Genomic DNA, 20,007 nt, shown 5'->3' with positions numbered 1-20,007 from the left:
CAGTCGCTGCTATACTGCCAGTGTCTTACATGTATGTACACTAAATGTCATCTCTATCAAAAGCATCAGTCTTGCGAAAATGTTTGCCATTTCCAGGCAAATTACATCTGCAAATAGATTGTACTTCATCTAAACGCTTTCCAATATTTCACTATCTCTCCTGTGCTCCAATTGTTAAAAGAAAAGGGTTTTTTTTCGACAAACATGCAGAGACTATGCACACAGTATATGCTGGCAATGTTTTATACTGGTCTTCAACACCACCATCCACAACAATGTCAAGCAGGGGCGTAGCAACACATTTTGAGCCCTATGTAAAATCAGCTCCAACAGACCCCCCCAGCCATACGTATATCTTCATAAATCGTGTGTTGTGATGTTGAATGTTGTGATCTCAGCTATGATTCTGTCCTCGATTGTAAGTCGCTTTGCTTTAAAAAAAAAAAACAAAAAAAAAACGTTACCCCCCTGACAACACATCTGATTCCAGGGGTTTGAGTTTGCCGGTGTCGTGTCACCTGAATGTTGCTGACTCATTTGGAGATGGCACACCAGGTGCCTTCTGGGTATTAGGGAAGCTGACAAAGGGGTCAGTTCTCCCGTGCCCAGAGAGAGACAGAGAGGGCCCAACATTGGGTTGTCATTACATTGTGTGTATTGGGAGGGGGGGCCCTTTCAGATGATTTTGTCCTGGGCCCGGTCGAAGCTGTCAGCGGCCCTGGGTGGAAGGCTGCCAAGGCGGGATCAGGGTTTCTCGTTACAAAAAAAGTCAAAGTCAAAGTAAACTTTAATGTCCCAAAAGGGAAATTCAAGTGGTCAGGGTGCTATACAAAGACAGGACTTAAGAACAGAATAAAAACATAACATAACATAAAATGACAGATAAATAAATACAACCCCCTCCCCCATGCCTCTCTGACTCCTCCCAAACAGCTGATTGCTACAATACATACATCTCTCCCTCTCTCTCCCACACACACACACACACACACACACACACACACACACACACACAGTGTCAAGTCCCTTGCTGGGAACTGTGTCTTTCATTAAAACTTCTGATTGCAGAGGGGACAAATGACTTGCTGAACCTGGCTGTTCTTATTTTCCTCTGCAGCAGTCTCCCATTACTGCGTTGGCTAAACTGAAATTTGCTATGTAAAGGGTGGGTAGTGTCTCCCAGGATACTTTCAGCCTTGTGTAGTATGATGTCTTGAAAAAGCTGAGCAGCTGATGTTTGATGGCATCCAATTATTCTACTGGCTGTTTTAACAATGCGTTGCAGTTTATCCTGATCTTGTTTACGCATACTACCATAGACACAGACCAGACCAAAGGACAAGACACTCTGAAGTACAGACTTATAAAATAACTCTAAAATGTGAGAATCAACATTAAAACTGTGCAATTTCCTTAAGAAAAACATTCTTTGTTGAAGTTTCTTCACCTTAGAAGCAGCACATTTATCAAATTTAAACTGGTCATCAATTTCAACCCCTAAATACTTGTAGGTGTTTACTCTCTCAATCGATGTGTTATCGACAACAGTGTGTGGTACTGCTTGTGCCCTACGTCTAAAATCAATCACCATTTCTTTTGTTTTGCTTGCGTTAACATTAAGAAAGTTGTCACTGCACCATTTAATGAAACTCTCCACCTCCTCTTCAAAGCTGGTCATTGACAGCTCCCCTGCTTTCAAGAACCCCACCAGGGCGGTGTCGTCTGCATACTTAAAATAGGAGTGTGTAGTCGCAAGAGCGCGGCACTCGTTGGTATAGAGTGTGTAGAGTATGGGGGACAACACACATCCTTGGGGAGCCCCCGTGTTAATGACCTTGGAGGATGAGATGGCCTGATTAAATCTAACCTGCTGAGTACGATTTAACAGGAAATTGTTAATCCATGTAATAAGACTTGGATTAACACCTAATTTGACCAATTTGTCTACCAGCAGGTGGGGCTGGATGGTGTTGAATGCACTGCTGAAGTCAATAAAAACAATTTTTACGAAGCTGTGGGGCTCCTCTAGATGTTCGAGTATGCTGTTTGTCATGGTCAGCAGTGCATCCTCCACGCCCCGCCTTGGCTGGTAGGCAAACTGGAGGGGGTCCAAAGATGGTGCTACCTCACTAAGTAGGTGTTTCAAAATGATTTTCTCAAAGCATTTCATAGGCACTGAGGTTAATGCAACAGGTCGCAGATCATTCATCTCTTTGGGCCTGCTTTTCTTTGGTACCGGCACAATCAGAGACTGTTTCCACTGAGCCGGGATTAATCCTGTTTCTACTGACTGCTGAAACAGCATTTGAAAAGGGAAAGCAAGTGCGTCAGCACATGTGCGCAGCACCTTACAACTAATACCATCTGGACCTTGAGATTTATTAATATTAACATGTCGAAACTGTTCTCTGACCTCCTCAATGCTAATTTGTATGTCACTGACTTGCATAGCTCTGACTGCATCCATTGCCAGTTCCTGCTGAGTGGTATAGTCAGTACTGTCAAATCTACAATAAAAAGTGTTCAGTTCATCTGAAAAGGCATTATCATCCACAACAGTCAAATTCTGCATTTTAGGTTTATATCCAATCATGACTTGTAATCCTTGCCAGGCCCTTTTAGCATCACGGCTGAATAGTGACTGAATCTTGTTTTTATAAGCAGTCTTGCAGTCCAGTATTTTCCTTTTAATATTTTTCTGTATAGATCTGATGTCCTCCTTTGTGCCTCCAGATTTAAACAGTCTCTTTTTACAGTTTAGCAGCTCTTTAAGTTCAGGAGTGATCCATGGTTTATTATTTGGAAAAAGCTTCACAGTCTTTTTTGGAACGATAGTGTCCTCGCAAAAATTAATATATCCTGAGACTGTGAGCGCAGCATCATTGATATTTGGCGACGAATGTATCAAAAGTTCCCAATCAGTGCAGTCTAGGCAGTCTCTTAAAACGTTAGACGCATCAACGGTCCAACATTTCACCTCTTTTTTTTTAATTCTCTCTCTGCGCAGTAGAGGTTGGTACGTTGGGGTTAAGCGGATCATGTTGTGGTCCGACTTCCCGAGACCTGGCAGGGCCGTCGCGTAGTAGGCTTTCTCCAGGTTACCATAACAGAGGTCTAAGCGCGCCCCCTCCCGCGTAGGGCATGATACATATTGATGATACGCAGGTAGAGTCTCTGCCAAAGAACAATGATTAAAATCCCCAAGTACGATTTTTGCCGCGTCGGGCGCTTTTGCTTCAGTCAATGTTACAAGTTCATGTATAGTGTTGGCAGCTTCCCTGACGTCCGCCGAAGGCGCAATGTATACAATAAAAAGGCAAATCTGGTGTATTTCACGGGGCATATAATACGGTCTTAAATTGACCGATAGAAGTTCGATGTCTTTCGTGCAAAGTTTATATTTCACGGTGATGTGTGCAGGGTTGCAGTACCTGTTATTGATGAAGGCGCACACACCTCCACCTTTACTCTTCCCGGAATTTGAGTCACGGTCTGCCCTTACTAATGTGAAGCCTTCCAATTCAACGGATGAATCTGGGTCCGACTCCGTCAGCCAAGTTTCCGAAAGACAAATCAGGCAAGATTGCCGATAGTCCGCCAGGTGTTGCGCACAGGCCCGGAGTTCGTCGGTTTTATTCCGTATGCTTTGTACGTTCCCAAACATAATAGTTGGTAGGGGCGGCCTGAAAGGCCTCCTTTTCAGTCGAGCTCGCACCCCCGCTTTCCTTCCACGCTTTCGCTTTGGTTTGTCATCAGGGAAAGATGGTGTAGGTAATCCAATAAGTCCGTCTCGGAGAAGAGAGGGAACCGCTTCCCTGATGTTAAGCAGAGCATCTCGGCTGTAGGTGATTCTGAACTGGGGACCCTCGGAAAGCCCAGTCGCCAGCACCGTGTAGTCCAAGAGACATAATCTTAAGACTACAAGAAGAAACACTTCGATGTTTCGCCCCATCTTGCGTTACTAACAGTGTTTACGCTTACAGTAATTCGCGATATTTAAGACACAAACTTTGACCAAACAAAAGCGAGCAAACAGACAAGATGTGCACCTGACCGTGTCGCCGCAACGAGCATGCGCCACATTGTCCTGGGCCCAGAGAGAGAGGCCTAAAGCTGTCAGGCCAGCGGGATGGGATGGGATGGCATACTGATAGGGGTGGAGCTATAGGGAGAGCGAGTAGGGCAACTGCCCCGGGGCTTAGGGCCCTCCCGTATTGGTGGTGGGGGCCCTATTGTGACCATGGCAGGTCGTATGGGGGGCCCTATCAGTGTCTTGCCCTGGGGCCCTGTGTGTAGTTGTTCCATCACTGGGCATACTGATAGGGTCGCACCACGTATGCCAGCTCAGTATCACCCAGCAGGTTTGTAAAAGCTGCTGGAACCTGGCACACGTGTCGTGCACACTGCACACTGCCGTGCACGGATGTCATGCCACTGGATTAGGATAAAACCTCGCCCCTCGGTTCCCAAAAATCCTCACCCCTCGGGCTCTAAAGTCCCAAAAATCCTACCATGTGTTCCTTCTTCCTGGGTGCGTGATGTGTGATGATTTCATGACTTAACTGATCCACCGATCTGATAATTCGTCTTATAAGCATCTCGCTGTTTTGAAAAAAGGTGCAAAGAACCATGTGGTAGGGTTTTGACTTTCTAGAATCCAGAGCCAGGGTGTTTACCTTCTGCACAGTCGGGAAAAACTATGGGAGCAGAGAGAGAGAGAGAGAGTGGGAGGGAGGGAGGGAATCCCTTATTCCCTTTCTGACAGAGAGAAGACAGCATGCAGGCTCAAAACACCAACAGAGATAAAAAAGGCCATTATCATCTTTAAACCTTAAAGGAACAGTCCATCGTTTTTTTTTCCACACATTTGCAATATTTCCCAGCATTATTCATGAATGTGCATATAATTTTCGTCTATGTGTTTCCAATGCAATGCAAAACATCCTCAAATGTACTTATAAAGTAGCCTGGTTCACACCAGACGGTGTGTGTGTAGCTTCGGCGCCCCCTGGCGGAGCAGAGCTTCACACACTACCGTCTGGTACACAGCCATAGAGCACGCTCCGTCTCCAACCAGAAAATAGGCAGATAATTTATTGCTTCTGCACGGCCTCCTCACCAACAAATTCCTTCAAAAACCTTCCTGTTAATCTTTAAAGAGTCAATATAGTCTCTAATCTGTCTTGTGACTCCTCAATGTGAGTTACCGTTTATATTTACAGTAAGAAATAAATGCTCCGTCTATTTTCTGGTTGGAGACGGAGCGTGCTGTATGGCTGTGTACCAGACGGTAGTGTGTGTAGCTCTGCTCCGCCAGGGGGCGCCAAAGCTACACACACACCGTCTGGTGTGAACCAGGCTACTTATAAAGTACTTTAAAATGAATGTAAAATTCACCAGAGTGCAAAACAACTATTTAATCCTGTCCTGTGATCATTTGTGACTTGATGCTAATGCCTCCATTCACTGCCATTGATTATGCTAAGCTATGCTAATAATTCTGATCCAATAAATGTAAGTACTGAAAAAACTGAGAAGAAAATGATATGCACATTCATGAATAATGCTTGGAAATACTGTAAATATGTGAAAAAAAAGGTGGACTGTTCCTTTAAGGTATAAAGATGGACAAAAAAGGGTGGACTGTTCCTTTGACCGAAAAGTGCACGGCAGTAACTACCCACTTCAGGGGGCATAGTGCACTGTATGTCTTTGAGGGTGTGAGTGTAAAAATGAAAGGTATTTTGGGGGCATGCCAAACAAAAATGAATGTCATTGCTTGCTGTATGTCTTGGACTCACTCCACACAGCAGCTGGTGATAGACTCAACGGTAACACTTTACTTTACGGATCGCTAATAAGGTGGTAATTTTGTGTTAATTTCATAGTTATTTCATAGTTATTTCAGGGTAATAACTGTTTGTTTTTAGTAACAACAGCAAAATAACCATACAGTTTCCAGTGCATTGTGGTGACACCCTGATGACTCGCAGCACGGTGACACTTTGTTGACACACACACACACACACGCACACGCACACACACACACGCACACAGACACACACACACACACACACACACACACACACACACACACACACACACACACACACACACACACACACACACGCACACACACACACACACACACACACACACACACACACACACACACACACACTTCACTGGAAACTATATGGTTATTTTGCTGTTGTTACTCAAAACAAACAGTTATTATCCTGAAAGAACTATGAAATAACTATGAAATTAACACGAAATGACCACCTTATTAGCGATCCGTAAAGTAAAGTGTTACCGACTCAACACTGTTCTTAACCCCCAACATTGTTCACTTGCCTCACTTCACTAGTAGCCCCTCTCTGTTGTTACTTTGTTGAGGGAAATCTTTAATTCAACATAAAACCCTTGTCAGATTGATTATTTTTTGTCAGACCACAGTAACGTCAGGTACAGTAGCGTCTGTCTTTTTGTAGGGAGTTCTACATGTTGACAGACTGAAATCATGTTCGTCAAGTTCATCAACCACCTGATGCTGCCTCTGTTGGTTCTTTCTCAATCTCCAGGAGTGAGACTTGAGCTATGGCTTGTGTGTCACTGGCACAGCTGTGCATAGGCCTACTATATACACCACTCTATGTACAGACATCACCATGGGTGTGTGCCCATGCACAGGTGTGTGTGCCCAGGTGCTTGTGTGTGTGAGAGATTATGTACCACCAATGATGATCACATGGGTCACCTGTCAGGCCTGGCCCTCTGGCGTCTGGTGTGACTCATTCTTCTACCTGACATCCACGTCACACACACACACACACACATACACACTTGCAGACACAGATGCAGACACACACGCACACACGCGCGCACACACACACACACACACACACACACACACACACACACACACACACACACTCACACACGCACACGCACACACACACACACAATGTCACATTCCTGCAGAAGGTCCTCCTCTCATGTTTGTTCAGACAGCTGGCCGTGCCGCGCCCACCTCGCGTAACGTCCACAAGGTCCAGATCTGAGGAGGGCTTAAGTGTGGGAGAGAGGCAGAGGAGAGAAGACGGCTGGCTCAATGGGGCCGCGGATGTTGGACAAGACCGTCACGACACTCCAGAGAGCCCTTGCAATCAATTTTTATCACCCTCTCCGTTTGATTTGGGGTAGAAATCGGTGAGGGCTTTGAACGTTTGTGTGTGCGTGCATGTGTGTGTGTGTGTGTGTGTGCGTGCGTGTGTGTGCCGTGTGCATGCGTGTGTGCGTGCATGCATGCGTGTGTGTGTGCCGTGTGTGTGCGCGTGTGTGTGTGTGATCAATAGAGCTTATTTCACAGATTGATTCAGGCTTTGGACGACGACACCACCTCGCCTGCCTGTGTTGACTGCTTTCTCCTAAATGCTGATTCAAAACCGGAGCGACATGAAAGCGATGTGATCGCTGGACACATGACCGCAAGACAGCAGACGTAATAGCCAGACAACAAAGAACACACACCCCCCTATGTCATTATCGCAGGATGCATCTGAAAATAAACTGCGATATTCATAACAGCATTATTCATTTGTTATTATTCAGATACATTCAGGGCTCTAAATTAACTTTTTTCATCACCAGCCAAAATGGCTAGTAGATGTTAATCTTACTAGCCAAACACACTCACTAATGGGTCAAAGTGGCTAGTAAGTTGGTCTTTACTAGCCAAACTGAATTTTCACCAGCATTTGGCCGGTTGGCTGGTGTTAATTTAGAGCCCTGGATACATATACATACAGTGTACCATATTCACATATATAGTACCTAAACCTACATATTGACTGAATATTGAAGTAGAATGGTCACACACACATCTGAAAACAAGGTGCGATATTCATAACAGTATTATTAATTTATTATTATTCAGATGTATACATACAGATACAGTATACCATATGCACATATATATTAAATTGTATACAGTATGTTGGCTGAATATTGAAGTAGAATTATCAGACAAACAAGGTGCGATATTCATAACAGTATTATTAATTTATTATTTTTCAGATACATATACATACAGTGTACCGTATTTACATGTAGTATACTGTATACCTGACTGAATATTGAAGTAGAATGATCTTTTCATCATTTCTACCACATCCGTATGACTGACCTCGACTTTTATTTCAGGAAACACTGACTGTACACAGCTGTGTTCCTCCATCCCTATACGACAAACCACAATCATACCTCTAATGTACAGCCTAAAGTCATTCTCTTTCTCTCTCTCTCTCTCTCTCTCTCTCGCTCCACATAGTATCCAACGGAAGATGAATCCACACAGCAACCTTTGTAAGGCCCTAATAGAAAAGAGATCACTGTTTATTTGCTAGATCAATCACGCAATGACATTGGCCGATCCAGCCATTTATTACATCTTTTTCTGACCTGATTTTTTTTTTCAAGATATTTTATTCATACCTGATTTTAGCCGGGAAAGGCCCAGAGCATAAACAAGCCCAAAGCAAAATGTCTTTGTCTGTAATTACGGTGGTTCATCTCGGTCGGTGGTAAAACACGACTCCTGGGGCCTAAAAGGGGAACAGTGAAATATATCAAAGTCATCACTCAAAATGCTCTTTCTTCCATCATGAGAGGACTTAACAAAGCTTGGTGACTAAAACGTTTTTTTTTTTGTTTTTTTGTTTTTTAAAGTTACCATTCATTCATACAATGCAATTCATCATTTATTTTTTAAGTATACTAATAATCTGTTAGTTTACTAATCATGTATTAATTTGCTAGTACATGATACATAGGTATACGTTCATCTTCCTCTTCCTCTTCATTTCATCGTGAATATTTTGGACATTTCCCTATTTGGAATCTCAATGTATTTTTAGATTTATGTAAAATATTGTCTTAAAAATGTCTCCCTGCCAGCCACAGTAGAGCATGACAATCTGACTAATTCGCTGATTAGCACATCTAAATCAGAGGAGGGTATGATTTCCACTTTATTATTTGTGTACTGTTGTGTACCTTATTTTCATAGGAGCTGCTGCACAGGTTCAAGCAGAGTGTTTTGTCACAGTCGCAGTCGCAGTCACACAGAGCTTTGCCTGGCATGGGAACAATCAGCCCTCAATATATCCCCCAGCTATTATCATCATAGCCGCTGACAGCCTTGACAGGGCCTGGAACAAAATCATCTGAGGGGACCCCCCCCCCCCTCATTAACCCCTTAAGAAACTGCATTATAAATTAGCTGTTGCCAGAATGGCAATGACCAAGTCGTAATGTATTTCTAAAGGCCCTGTGTCATAGTAGTGTAGTACAATAGTAGTTAACTTTCAATGTCTATTACAGCGTGCCATAGGAGGTACGGCGTGCATTACTAAGGGGCTATATGCCATGTAATAGGGACCTAATTTTGGGCCCCCCTCTCTCCCCGGGCCCGGGACAATACATCCGTTTTACCTCCCCTGTTGTCTTCCCTGATGGTCCTCATCAGCTGCCGTTGCGTGGTTATGGGTAGGTGTGTGGATGGCCAACTGGGACCTGCCGGGTGCCTTCCGCGACAGCCAGCCGCTGAAATCTCATAAGCACCACGCCACGCCATGCTCTCTCTTTCTTTTCTCTCTTTCTCTTTCTCTTTACCTTTCACTCTCTCTTCTCTCTCTCTCTTTTGTCTCTCTGTTCATTTCGTCCTCCTTTTTCCTCGCTCTCGCTCTTCTCTCTGTCTTTATTTCTTTCTCCTTTTTCCTCGTTCTCTTTCTTTATCTTTTTCTGTCTTTCTTTCTCTTTCTTTTCTTTTCTTTTCTCTTCTCTCTCTCTCTCTCCCTCCCCACGCTGCTCCTGTTCCTCCCACGCTTCCTGCCACCATCCGATGCCTCCCTACCTCCCTCCCTCCATCCCTCTCTCCCCCCTCCCTCCCTCCATCTCTCCCTCTGGTCCGGAATGCGCCTTCTCATTGTGAGCTCATGAGTGTCACTGTGGAAATCTCATTGTCGCTCGCTAGCTTCCTCTCGGCTGCAGCGGAGACCGGCCACATGTCATGCTGTCGCCCCGATCATCACACCCAGCCAGTGCCACAATGTCAGACCCGCACTCATAAAAGCTAAATAGCCAAATCGTTCAATTCACAGTCGGCCTTCCGCTGCCATGGCATGTCTGATCGAGCCAATTATGATTTTTGTGTGTGTGTGTGTGTGTGTGTGTGTGTGTGTGTGTGTGTGTGTGTGTGTGTGTGTGTGTGTGTGTGTGTGTGTGTGTGTGTGTGTGTGTGTGTGTGTGTGTGTGTGTGTGTTGCCCCTCAATGACTGCAGTCAGGGGAACCAAATACACCAAAGCAGCTGTCACAACAGACATCCTAATCCACTCTGGGCTTCTGGGTCTACGCCGCTCGAAAGTGTCAGGACGCTCAGCAGAGGCCTTTGCAGCCTAAACCACTATGCAAGATTTATCATGTTATACAGTACCTAGGCCTATAACATATTCATATAAGCTATTCAGACAAAACAATTGATAAAATGGGGATTTATAGGGCCTACATAGTCAACAGATTGTGCTGAGGTTAGCCAGGGCACTCATTTTGCAGGGTCTTGACATGCATTTACCACCAATTTCAGGTGTTTGGGGAGGTGGTGAAGTTTGAAACGACTGTATTAAATCGTACCCAATTATTGACGTTTGGTCGTAATGAATGTAATTTTCCATTGCCAAATTAAAGCTATATTTTCAGATCTTCTGCCTGTCACCTTACATCGTAGATGACTGACAGGCTGACCTATCACGTCTTCTGCCTAACTTAGTAACTTACATGCAACCTACACAGTATGGGCCTTTTCCAAAACCTAGTGCAGTGCACTTCCAAGTGTATCAGCCTAATTAGTCACGCCCAGTGATTGGTTAACTCTACGGAATATCCAATCACTGGGTGTGACTAATGAAGAATATCTAATCACTGGGTGTAACTAATTAGGCTGGTACACTTGGAAGTGCACTGCACTAGGTTTTGAGAAAGGCCCTTTATATTGGGTCAATGTTATGTTGGATTGTAATAGCTCATTGATGCCCAAACAACACGTTGCAGAATGCAGGCACAGCACATGGACAAAGCAGAGGGTGGATTCAGAAAAGTTACGAAAGGCCACACCCGTGGCGCTAGCGCTAGGGCACATGTCTACTACGCGGCCGACCCGGGTTCAATTCCGTCCTGGGCCCTTTGCCAACGCTTCCCCCGGTCTCTCTCTCTCCCAACTCACTTCATGTCTATTCGCCACTGTCCTGTCATGAAAAAAAACAGTAAAGGTTTGAAAATCCCCAAAAATACTTTATAAAAAAGAAAGAAAGGCATGCCAACCTCAAAACACTAATTTCGGGTCATTTCTGCGAGTGTGTTGATGCTCTGTGCCTGCGTGTCATATAAACGCAGGAAGTTGTAGACAGCTGGCCTTCTATTTGGGGCTTGAAGACGTTTCATCTTTCATCCAAAAGGGTTCATGCATTCTGAGAACCGATGGCACACACCCAGGAAGAGTAAATGTACCTTTACTGGCCTGATAGACTTTTTGGCTGAAATATGAACCCTCTTTGAGCTTCAAATAGGAGTGCAGTTGCCCCACAACTTAGCACTCGAGTTACGACTACTAGGCTATATAGGCCTACGACTACTATATGCGTAAAGGGAAACTTTTACAGTAAATATATTGTTTGCATATATGTGGCCCTGCATGGTCAGTGTGTGGCTCATTGTCATTATTTGGTCTTTGAGAGGGTTAAGTTTGGTTTGGCTTGAAGTGAAGTGCTTTTTACGACTCTGGCAAACACACTTGATGTAGGCGACCGTATATCTGTTAGCATCACATGACACGACACATTTACATTGTGAGTAATATTTGACCCAGTAGATTTTGTTCCATATGTAGGGTAGTTACGATCTGATGCAAGACTTTGTAATGAGGACAAAAACATATGAATTGCATGTACGGATTCGACAGCAGGAGTACGTGGAATTATATAACGGATAATGAGAGTAGTCGAACTGCAATACAGTCCTCGCACCACTCCAGAGACCTCTCTCACTTCCAGACACTTCTATGAATAGTTGCGAAAGCGATAATCAAAGTGACTGCACATGATCTAAGGGCTAAGTTCCTTTCCTCTCACCTGACAGTGTGAAATCTCGATAGCGATTGGTGAACTTCTCCTTTATGGAACGGCCAAAGTGAATTCCATTTTGAGATCATGTTCCTGCTGATAACGTAGATTTAAGAATTAGATGTGGGTAACAGCATACGCACAAGAATTTTCACACATTTTCACTCATTTTTTCACAATATTCTTTCATATCATATCAAATATATGGCTTTATAAATGACTGAACAGATAAATCAATAAGTGAGTGAGATAGCCAGATAGCCAGACAGACAGACATACAGATAGATAGATAGATAGATAGATAGATAGATAGATAGATAGATAGATAGATAGATAGATAGATAGATAGATAGATAGATAGATAGATAGATAGATAGATAGATAGATAGATAGATAGATAGATAGATAGATAGATAGATAGATAGATAGATAGATAGGGCCTAGATCTTACTACAAAATACAGAGACGGCACGAGAAAAAAACACACACACACACAAAAGATTTTGACAGCAGACCTGATGGGGGTAGATGGGAGGCTGCCCTCCCTGCAGAAGCTCGGTGAGTGCTTTTCTTCAATAAAGCTGTCTTGCGGATGGCAGACACATAAAGGAAACCACCTCTGGCTCTCAACTTTGGCTCGCCAGAGACTCCGGAGCTGCCCTCGGTGCTCCAGTGTCTTATCCCAAGACTGGGGTGAAATTTGTACTGACAGGCTTGTCATTCACACCACAAAAAAGACTATTCCGTGTTGTACAGTGTGTGTGTGTGTGTGTGTGTGTGTGTGTGTGTGTGTGTGTGTGTGTGTGTGTGTGTGTGTGTGTGTGTGTGTGTGTGTGTGTGTGTGTGTGTGTGTGTGTGTGTGTGTGTGTGTGTGTGTGTGTGTGTGTGTGCGAGAGAGTGTGTGCATGCGTGCGTATACGGCCATTTATACAATATTTATCAATATACAGCGTGTGTGTCTGTGCGTCTGTGCATGTATGTCGTGTATGTGTGTGTGGTGTGTGTGGGTAGCATGTATGTCGTGTATGTGTGCAGTGTGTGTGTGTGCGTGTGTGCATGCATGCGTCTGTGCTACAGCCGGCGATATGTTTGGCTGTTTGTCAGGTACTACGTACTGTATGTGTGTTATAAGGTCATTGGAGCTATGTGTGTTTGTGGGATGGGATTGGATCGCTGCTCGCTTGGGGGATAATATGGGAGAGAGCAGGCTGAGCACTAGATAATGGAAAACTCTCACTCACCCACACTCTGTGTGTCAGGCCGTGATTACTGGACAACACCCATACACGACAGCAGTAGTCACTTCAGCCGTGAAACAATTTCTTTGATTATCTCCATGGATTTATGGATTTTTTGGGTTTGTTTAATGGGTTTATTATTACACTCGCAAATCCAAAGAACATGTTAGACGACTCAGCATGTCAGTCATGATAGTCAGTTCATCCAGATCTGAGAGCCTCTAGGAAGATATTGACATCCATCTAATCTCTGCCTTCCTGACCTCATTCCGAGATATTAACACTCCTATAATCTCTATACTCATGCCTAGACACACATATGTAATTATGCATTTGTTGCAATCATTGAAAAGATGCTCGTTTTTTTTTAGGTGAGGTGGGAGTTGTAAAGAGGTCACATGTTAATAAAAGTTAATGGGGCGGGGGCTATACACATCAATTAATCATTTTGCCCTTTTTATTGTAGGCATCTGCGTGTGTGTGCGTGCGTGCGTACGTGTGTAAGTGCGTGCATACGTGCATACGTGCATGCGTGCATGCGTGCATGCGTGCGTGCATGCATGCAAGCGGGCATGTGCGTATGTGTTTGTGCGCATATGGTTTTGTGTCATGTGTGATAGCCTTCCCTTCCCTTCCCTTCTCTCCCCTTCCCTCCTCCTCCCTTCCTAAAGCCGGGATGACCTGCTCCGCTCAAATTGGCTTCAGACGTTTACAGTCCCCTTCAGACATCAGTCAGTGTAACAGAGACTTTTCTGTCACGGGCGGTTTGACAAAAGCATGTCATCAACCAGCCCTGTCAGGGCCACTAAATAATGTACACGTATGTGTGTGGCTTAGAGTCGACAATGGCTACTACATGTCTTAGCGCAGGTTGTATCAAGTGTTTTATCAGGACTGTGGCACTCATGGGTGTTGGCTTCCACATGTGTTAAAAATGGCATGAACGTGTGGAAAGAAGCACACAAAAGCTATGTAGGCCACGTACCGTTTATTAACATGCTAAATTGTTGTCATATTTTCTGCTCTTCTCTTGGAACACCTTAAGAGGTAAGCATTGGTAAAAGAAATGCTTGTGTTTGTGTGTGTTACATTTTTAAAAAGCAGCACATGGAAGATGAGCAAAATGAAAGAGGTTTGATAAGACCCAGAAAACGCACAGCGTGATTAAATCCAATGATGTACACACTTATAATATTTTATAATAGTGTATTCAGTGGAATGGTTTTATGTGCTATGGAATTGCCTGGCCTGCTTATAATTGGCCTTAATTGGCCTGTTACTGTACCAGAATTTCATAAAATGTAATCAAATCTCAAAACCCTCTTTTCCCCACACACAAGCAGGCAGAGGAATAACGTAATTTTACACCTGAATAACATTTAGTTTTCAAAATGAAAATTATGCAAATCTGTTTACGGTTATGACTTAGAAAATCACTACATTCGAGAATGGGGGGTATTTTTTTTGCAAGGCTTTTCAAGTGTTCATTGTGAAATGCTAATCACAGATTACACAATTGCTATAAACCCTGTGATTTTTATAACAAGGGGAAACATGCAGTGTGCAGTCTTGCCTTGATTTAACACCAACATTTGAATTAATCTTGTAATGTTTCAGCAGCTTTTATTTGGGGGGGGTGGGGGTGGATGGTGGGGTATTGGATATGAAATTAGTGATCATGACATGATTCCTTCTGTCTACAGAGATGCCAGATTTGTTTGTGATCGATGAAGTGTGCTCTTCAATGGTGAGAGAGAGAGAGAGACAGAGAGAGAGAGAGAGAGAGAAAGAGAGAGAGGGGGTGGAGAGAGAGCGCTAGATACATGTAGATAGATAGAGAGAGAGAGACAGAGAGAGAGAGAGAGAGAGAGAGACAGAGAGAGAGAGAGAGAGAGAGAGAGAGAGAGAGAGAGAGAGAAAGAGAGAGAGAGGGGGGTGGAGAGAGAGAGAGATAGATAGGCCTATGTAGATAGATAGAGAGAGAGAGACAGAGAGAGAGAGAGAGAGAGAGAGAGAGAGAGAGAGAGAGAGAGAGAGAGAGAGAGAGAGAGAGAGAGAGAGAGAGAGAGAGAAAGAGAGTCAGAGTCAGACAGACAATTGTGGTTGTATGGCCCATCGCATCGTGTGCACTTTTTGCCTATCTGGTGTGCATTTCGCGAAACCATGCTAACTACGTTAGTTGCTTTGTTGTTTGCAATGCAATTTTCCATTGACAACTACCCAAGTTGCTAACTGGCTAACAACTACGCTTTCGAGAAACTCACCCCTGGTTGCCTGGGGTAGTGCTCATAAAATATTTACTGCTCTGTTTTGTACCTGTTTCACAGCAACTCCAAATGATGATCCCTCAGGCTTGGAAATGTCAGAGAAACCTTTGTAGGGCTCAATTGAGGACCCTCCTTTGGGGAATTGAATGTAATGGTAGCATTTAAGTCTCTTCATCCCCCTCAGCTCACCTTTTGTGCCAACTTCCCCCAGATGATGGACTAAAAATACGGCCTTTTTTTACTCAGCTTTCTTTTCTTTTCTTTCTTTTTTTGCTTCTCTTCTTCACCTTTCTCACCTTTTGAAAGTTTCTCAGTCAATGACACAAAGAAATTCAAAGAGTAGCTTCTTAGGCGCAGAGACAGTTCTGTGAATGTTCGTTATTTTGGAAATACGTAGATATGGGTCTACAATTTGTGTATAGTTCCAATGTTATTTTTTGATGCTTTTTGAATGTGTTTCTATAGCTGTTTAAGGTACAGAATGCTATTTTTTTAGTTGATGTGTAGACAAATGGTACATTGATGATATACAGTCAATTATTTGGAACACACAGTGCTAAAAAGTCATTTGATAATTTTTCTCATCAGTATTCTCCAAACATGAACTGCAAACTCTGCAGTTGGACTGTTTGATTATTGTTTCATTTCAGGGTGGGAACAGAACCAAAAGCTCCACTTCCTCCTCCTCTTCCTGGGTTCCTGTTATCTCTGCTATGATCTCTACGGGTGAAATGAATAGCCTGGTTTGAGTCACCACACTTTGCTCACGCAGATAGTGCCACACGGCTCACTTATCTTCTGCACACGCAGGCCAGGGCAGTGTCTGCTCACCCTCTCCCACAGCATCATCCGTTTGGAACAGTGTTGCCAGATGTGTCTGATCAAACCCCCCTCGAAAGGTTCTCAAAAAACGCCAAAATGCGCTAAATTCCACCCAATTTCATTAAATTGCATTGATTTCTATGGGCACAAAACTGCAGGAAAAAAAACACCAAATGGCCATTTTTTCCGTTTTTACCCGCAGATGGCCATCCCAAGCAGCCCAATTGGTCGGGTAACCACCCAATCTGGCAACACTGGTTTGGAATAGACTACACCTAATACACAACAAGACCTCTCAAATCTGTTTTCTAAAGGGAGACAAACGGAGATGCTGGCCGGTGCCTGTCCAAACTTGGTGACCTGTTTTTTGGGGCTACAGCACCACCCTCTGTCTGCTGAGGGGAACTGTTGAGGAGGGGAAAATTTCTTTCAGATTGTGAAAACCTCAAGTTTTACATATAAATGCTAAACTGAGAGCCATATGTTATTGTGGTTACACAGAGCACCACAAAATTCACAACTGGGGTAAATACTTAAAAACACCAACCGGTTTCATCAGGGCGTGACAAGAAATAGTTCATTTGTGTGAGTTTCTCAGTTCACAGGGTCACATGATGGTTTAGGTAGGTGAACTTGATTGAATCAACAGATATATATTATTACTATTTTCTATTGTTATGTTATGCCAACACTGAAAATTATAATGATGGCCACCAAGTTTTGAAGAATGGACTTTGTCTTTTAACCTCAAGAGCACTGCCATATTGGAGAGATTACTTATTCAACAAAGAAGGGTGCTCAGCATCTCCCCCTCTAACACCACAAAATTAAAAACCTCTGCATTTAACCCAGTCACACATGATGTAAGGAGGGGGCAGCCATGCCAATACACTAGCCATGCTTTCCATTAGGCAAACCTAGGGCCCTGACCAAATCTGTCCTCCATGGGGGCCCATACACACAAAAAATAGGCTTCATCTTAACCAAGTAATCAAGTAATGGGATATATACAGTGACAAAACACTAAAATAGGACAAAATACAGAACTTTATGTCTGTATAATGACTGGCCCCGTGTTTATATTTTGCCTAGGGCACCAAAATGGCTAGATCAGCCCCTGCTAGCCACAGAACTATGCCCAGCTGGGTTCCTCTGACACAGTTGAAGATAGAGTAGAGCACTGGTCAGACACTCCCACCGCCCATCTGTCAGGGTCAGGAATTGAACTTATGGTTACCCAGTAGGGTTACCCAGTACAACTACCGAGTCTCAAAATAATGACAGAAGGGCAAAGGTTCTGTCACCACCTGTCGGCCCTGAAACTCAAATCTCAACAATAGTGATCCCTCTTCAACATTAAACTAAGAATGAAGACTTTATATTATTTTCAGTTTAATAATTTATTATATAAAAACAAATAACACATTTGCAGAAGAACAAGCAAAACACCCAAAAGTGGAATTCAATCATGTGTACTGTAAGGTACGTATAAACATCATCTCTTTCGCTGTATCAATCCACTCAGAGATTCTATCCAGTCTCTCTGATCCAAATCCTCATGTGTCTTCTTAGTTGGACTTCCTGAAAGTGGTCTCCACAGTTGGAGGAGAGGACGAGCTATTGGTGATGGGGAAGTCCAGAGAGGTCCTGTACCTCATAGGCGCGTCCTCCTCCTGCTGCTGTTGCTGCATCCTGGCCTTCCCCAGCGCATCCTCCAGTTTGAAAGACGCATTCTTCTCCATCCCGAAAGGTGTTGGTGTTGGTGGTGTTGGTGTGGGTGGTGTTGGCGTGGAGGTTGGTGTTGGCGTGGGTGGCAGCGAGGTGGAGGCGTTGGACCAGGCGTCGTAGTCTCCTCTGGGCTTGGTCTGGATCCGCAGCATGCCGTCCTCGCCCAGCGAGCAGGAGATGTCGTCGGCCTGCACGCCCTCGGGCAGGGTCACACGCTGGATGAAGCCCTGCTGCCGGCGCGAAGACGAGGCACTGGCGCAGTGCACGTTGCCGTTGGACATGCTGGCCGAGTCGGCCGACTCCGCCCGCTTGGTGGCCATGACCTCCAGCTGCCGGCCGGACACCGTCACCCGGATGTCGTCGGGGGTGAAGCCCTGGGCGTTGAGGGTCAGCGTGGAGTCGCGGTCGAACGCCGGCTGGAGCGCGGTGCAGGAGGCGGCGGGCATGGACACCATGCCCATGCTGCTGCTGCTGCTAGGGCTCGGGGAAGCGTGGGAAGGTGTGGGAGTAGACGGAGCAGGGGATGCTGGGGCAGGAGATCCAGATCCGGAGGCATTGGAGGCGATGGAGGAGGCGGGTGAGGAGGAGCGGGCGCGCAGCTGCAGCTGATCCAGGCTGTGGAGGAGTTCGGTGGGGAGGGGGAGGCCTTGGCACAGCTCCCCCAGGAGGCTGCTGGCACTGCTGGCACCACCGCGGCCACCGCCGCCGCCACCGCCGCTGCTCATCTGGTTGCTCAGGCTGCGCACCAGGTGCGCTCGGCGGTTGAAGAAGTCCTCCCTCAGGCTGCGGCCGTCCTGCATCAGACGGCTGGTGAGCGGCGTACGCTGCAGGGGCCACACGAAGCTGGCCTGCTCGAAGAAGGGGTCATCCTTGAAAATGCTCTCGAAGGCAGACAGTGCCATGTTTCCTTACTGTTGCTGTTGTTGATCTATCTTTGACGATGAATATTACTCCCCAAATATTGGTAGAGGTTTTTCCCTGTCTTCTGTTATCTTTTCTTTTCTTTTCTTTTCGAAGTGTCACTGGCCTGCTTACAGTAGATCTTCTGTGGTAGGCAGAACGTTATTCCTTGGTGTTCTTCTTCTTCTTGTTCTTCTTCTAGCCAGGCTTGCTTTTGAGTGTCTGCTTAAAGCACAGTGTGGGTCGGAGGTTTATATATATATACCACCACCGGTCGGTCAAAGCACCCGGCCCCTCCCTCCTTCCTGTTGCCAAATTCGCACAGCTGAGGTCACTGTCGTAAGGGGATCCCATCTCATACCTCAGTGACAAATTCACAAGGACGCCGTCCGAGTGCTAAAACGGGATCTCTGACCGTGTGCTGTTTACGTTTATGAAGAGGGCCCTCATCGCGTTCCTCCTGCTGCTATACTGGTTACTGCTGGTCACGAATGTTGCACTTGCAGAGGGCTCGGGTTCCCTCCTAGGCCAACAGTTCCCAATTTTTTTTTTTCTGCTGGAACTCCCTTTTGGACCTAAGAATATTTTTGCAACCTCTCCATCATCACGTGTCTGTGTGTGTGTGCGCGTGCGTGTGTGTGTGTGTGTGTGTGTGTGTGTGTGTGTGTGTGTGTGTGTGTGTGTGTGTGTGTGTGTGTGTGTGTGTGTGTGTGTGTGTGTGTGTGTGTGTGTGTGTGTGTGTGTGTGTGTGTGTGTGTGTGTGTGGTGGGAGGTGGGGTCCTCTTTTTGTCTTTTATTGTTATGTGTAATATTTATTTGTCTTTACTAACAGCAGCTGTCAGTATATGTTTACATGTTTCCATGTTTACTAGTGT

At 44.9% G+C, this 20,007-nt stretch overlaps 1 protein-coding gene and 1 long non-coding RNA gene across 2 annotated transcripts; both read right to left on the bottom strand.

Moving 5' to 3' along the window:
* Nucleotides 1–7,997: 7,997 nt before the first annotated feature.
* On the bottom strand, nt 7,998–12,276 carry LOC134463141 (uncharacterized). The gene is made up of 3 exons (XR_010037647.1): nt 12,187–12,276; nt 8,497–8,606; nt 7,998–8,375 (listed from the first exon to the last, which is right to left on the bottom strand). It is a non-coding gene; the product is annotated as an uncharacterized LOC134463141 (long non-coding RNA).
* Nucleotides 12,277–17,895: 5,619 nt separating this feature from the next.
* Nucleotides 17,896–19,352, bottom strand: hspb9 (heat shock protein, alpha-crystallin-related, 9). The gene has a single exon (XM_063216373.1). The coding sequence runs from the start codon at nt 19,132–19,134 to the stop codon at nt 18,073–18,075; it is 1,062 nt and encodes a 353-aa protein (XP_063072443.1). The 5' UTR covers nt 19,135–19,352; the 3' UTR covers nt 17,896–18,072.
* Nucleotides 19,353–20,007: the final 655 nt, after the last annotated feature.

Source organism: Engraulis encrasicolus, chromosome 2 (assembly GCF_034702125.1).
Source record: "Engraulis encrasicolus isolate BLACKSEA-1 chromosome 2, IST_EnEncr_1.0, whole genome shotgun sequence".
NCBI classification, from domain to species: domain Eukaryota; kingdom Metazoa; phylum Chordata; class Actinopteri; order Clupeiformes; family Engraulidae; genus Engraulis; species Engraulis encrasicolus.
Note: the sequence above shows the minus strand (reverse complement) of the source record. Positions and strands in the feature narration are given on the sequence as shown.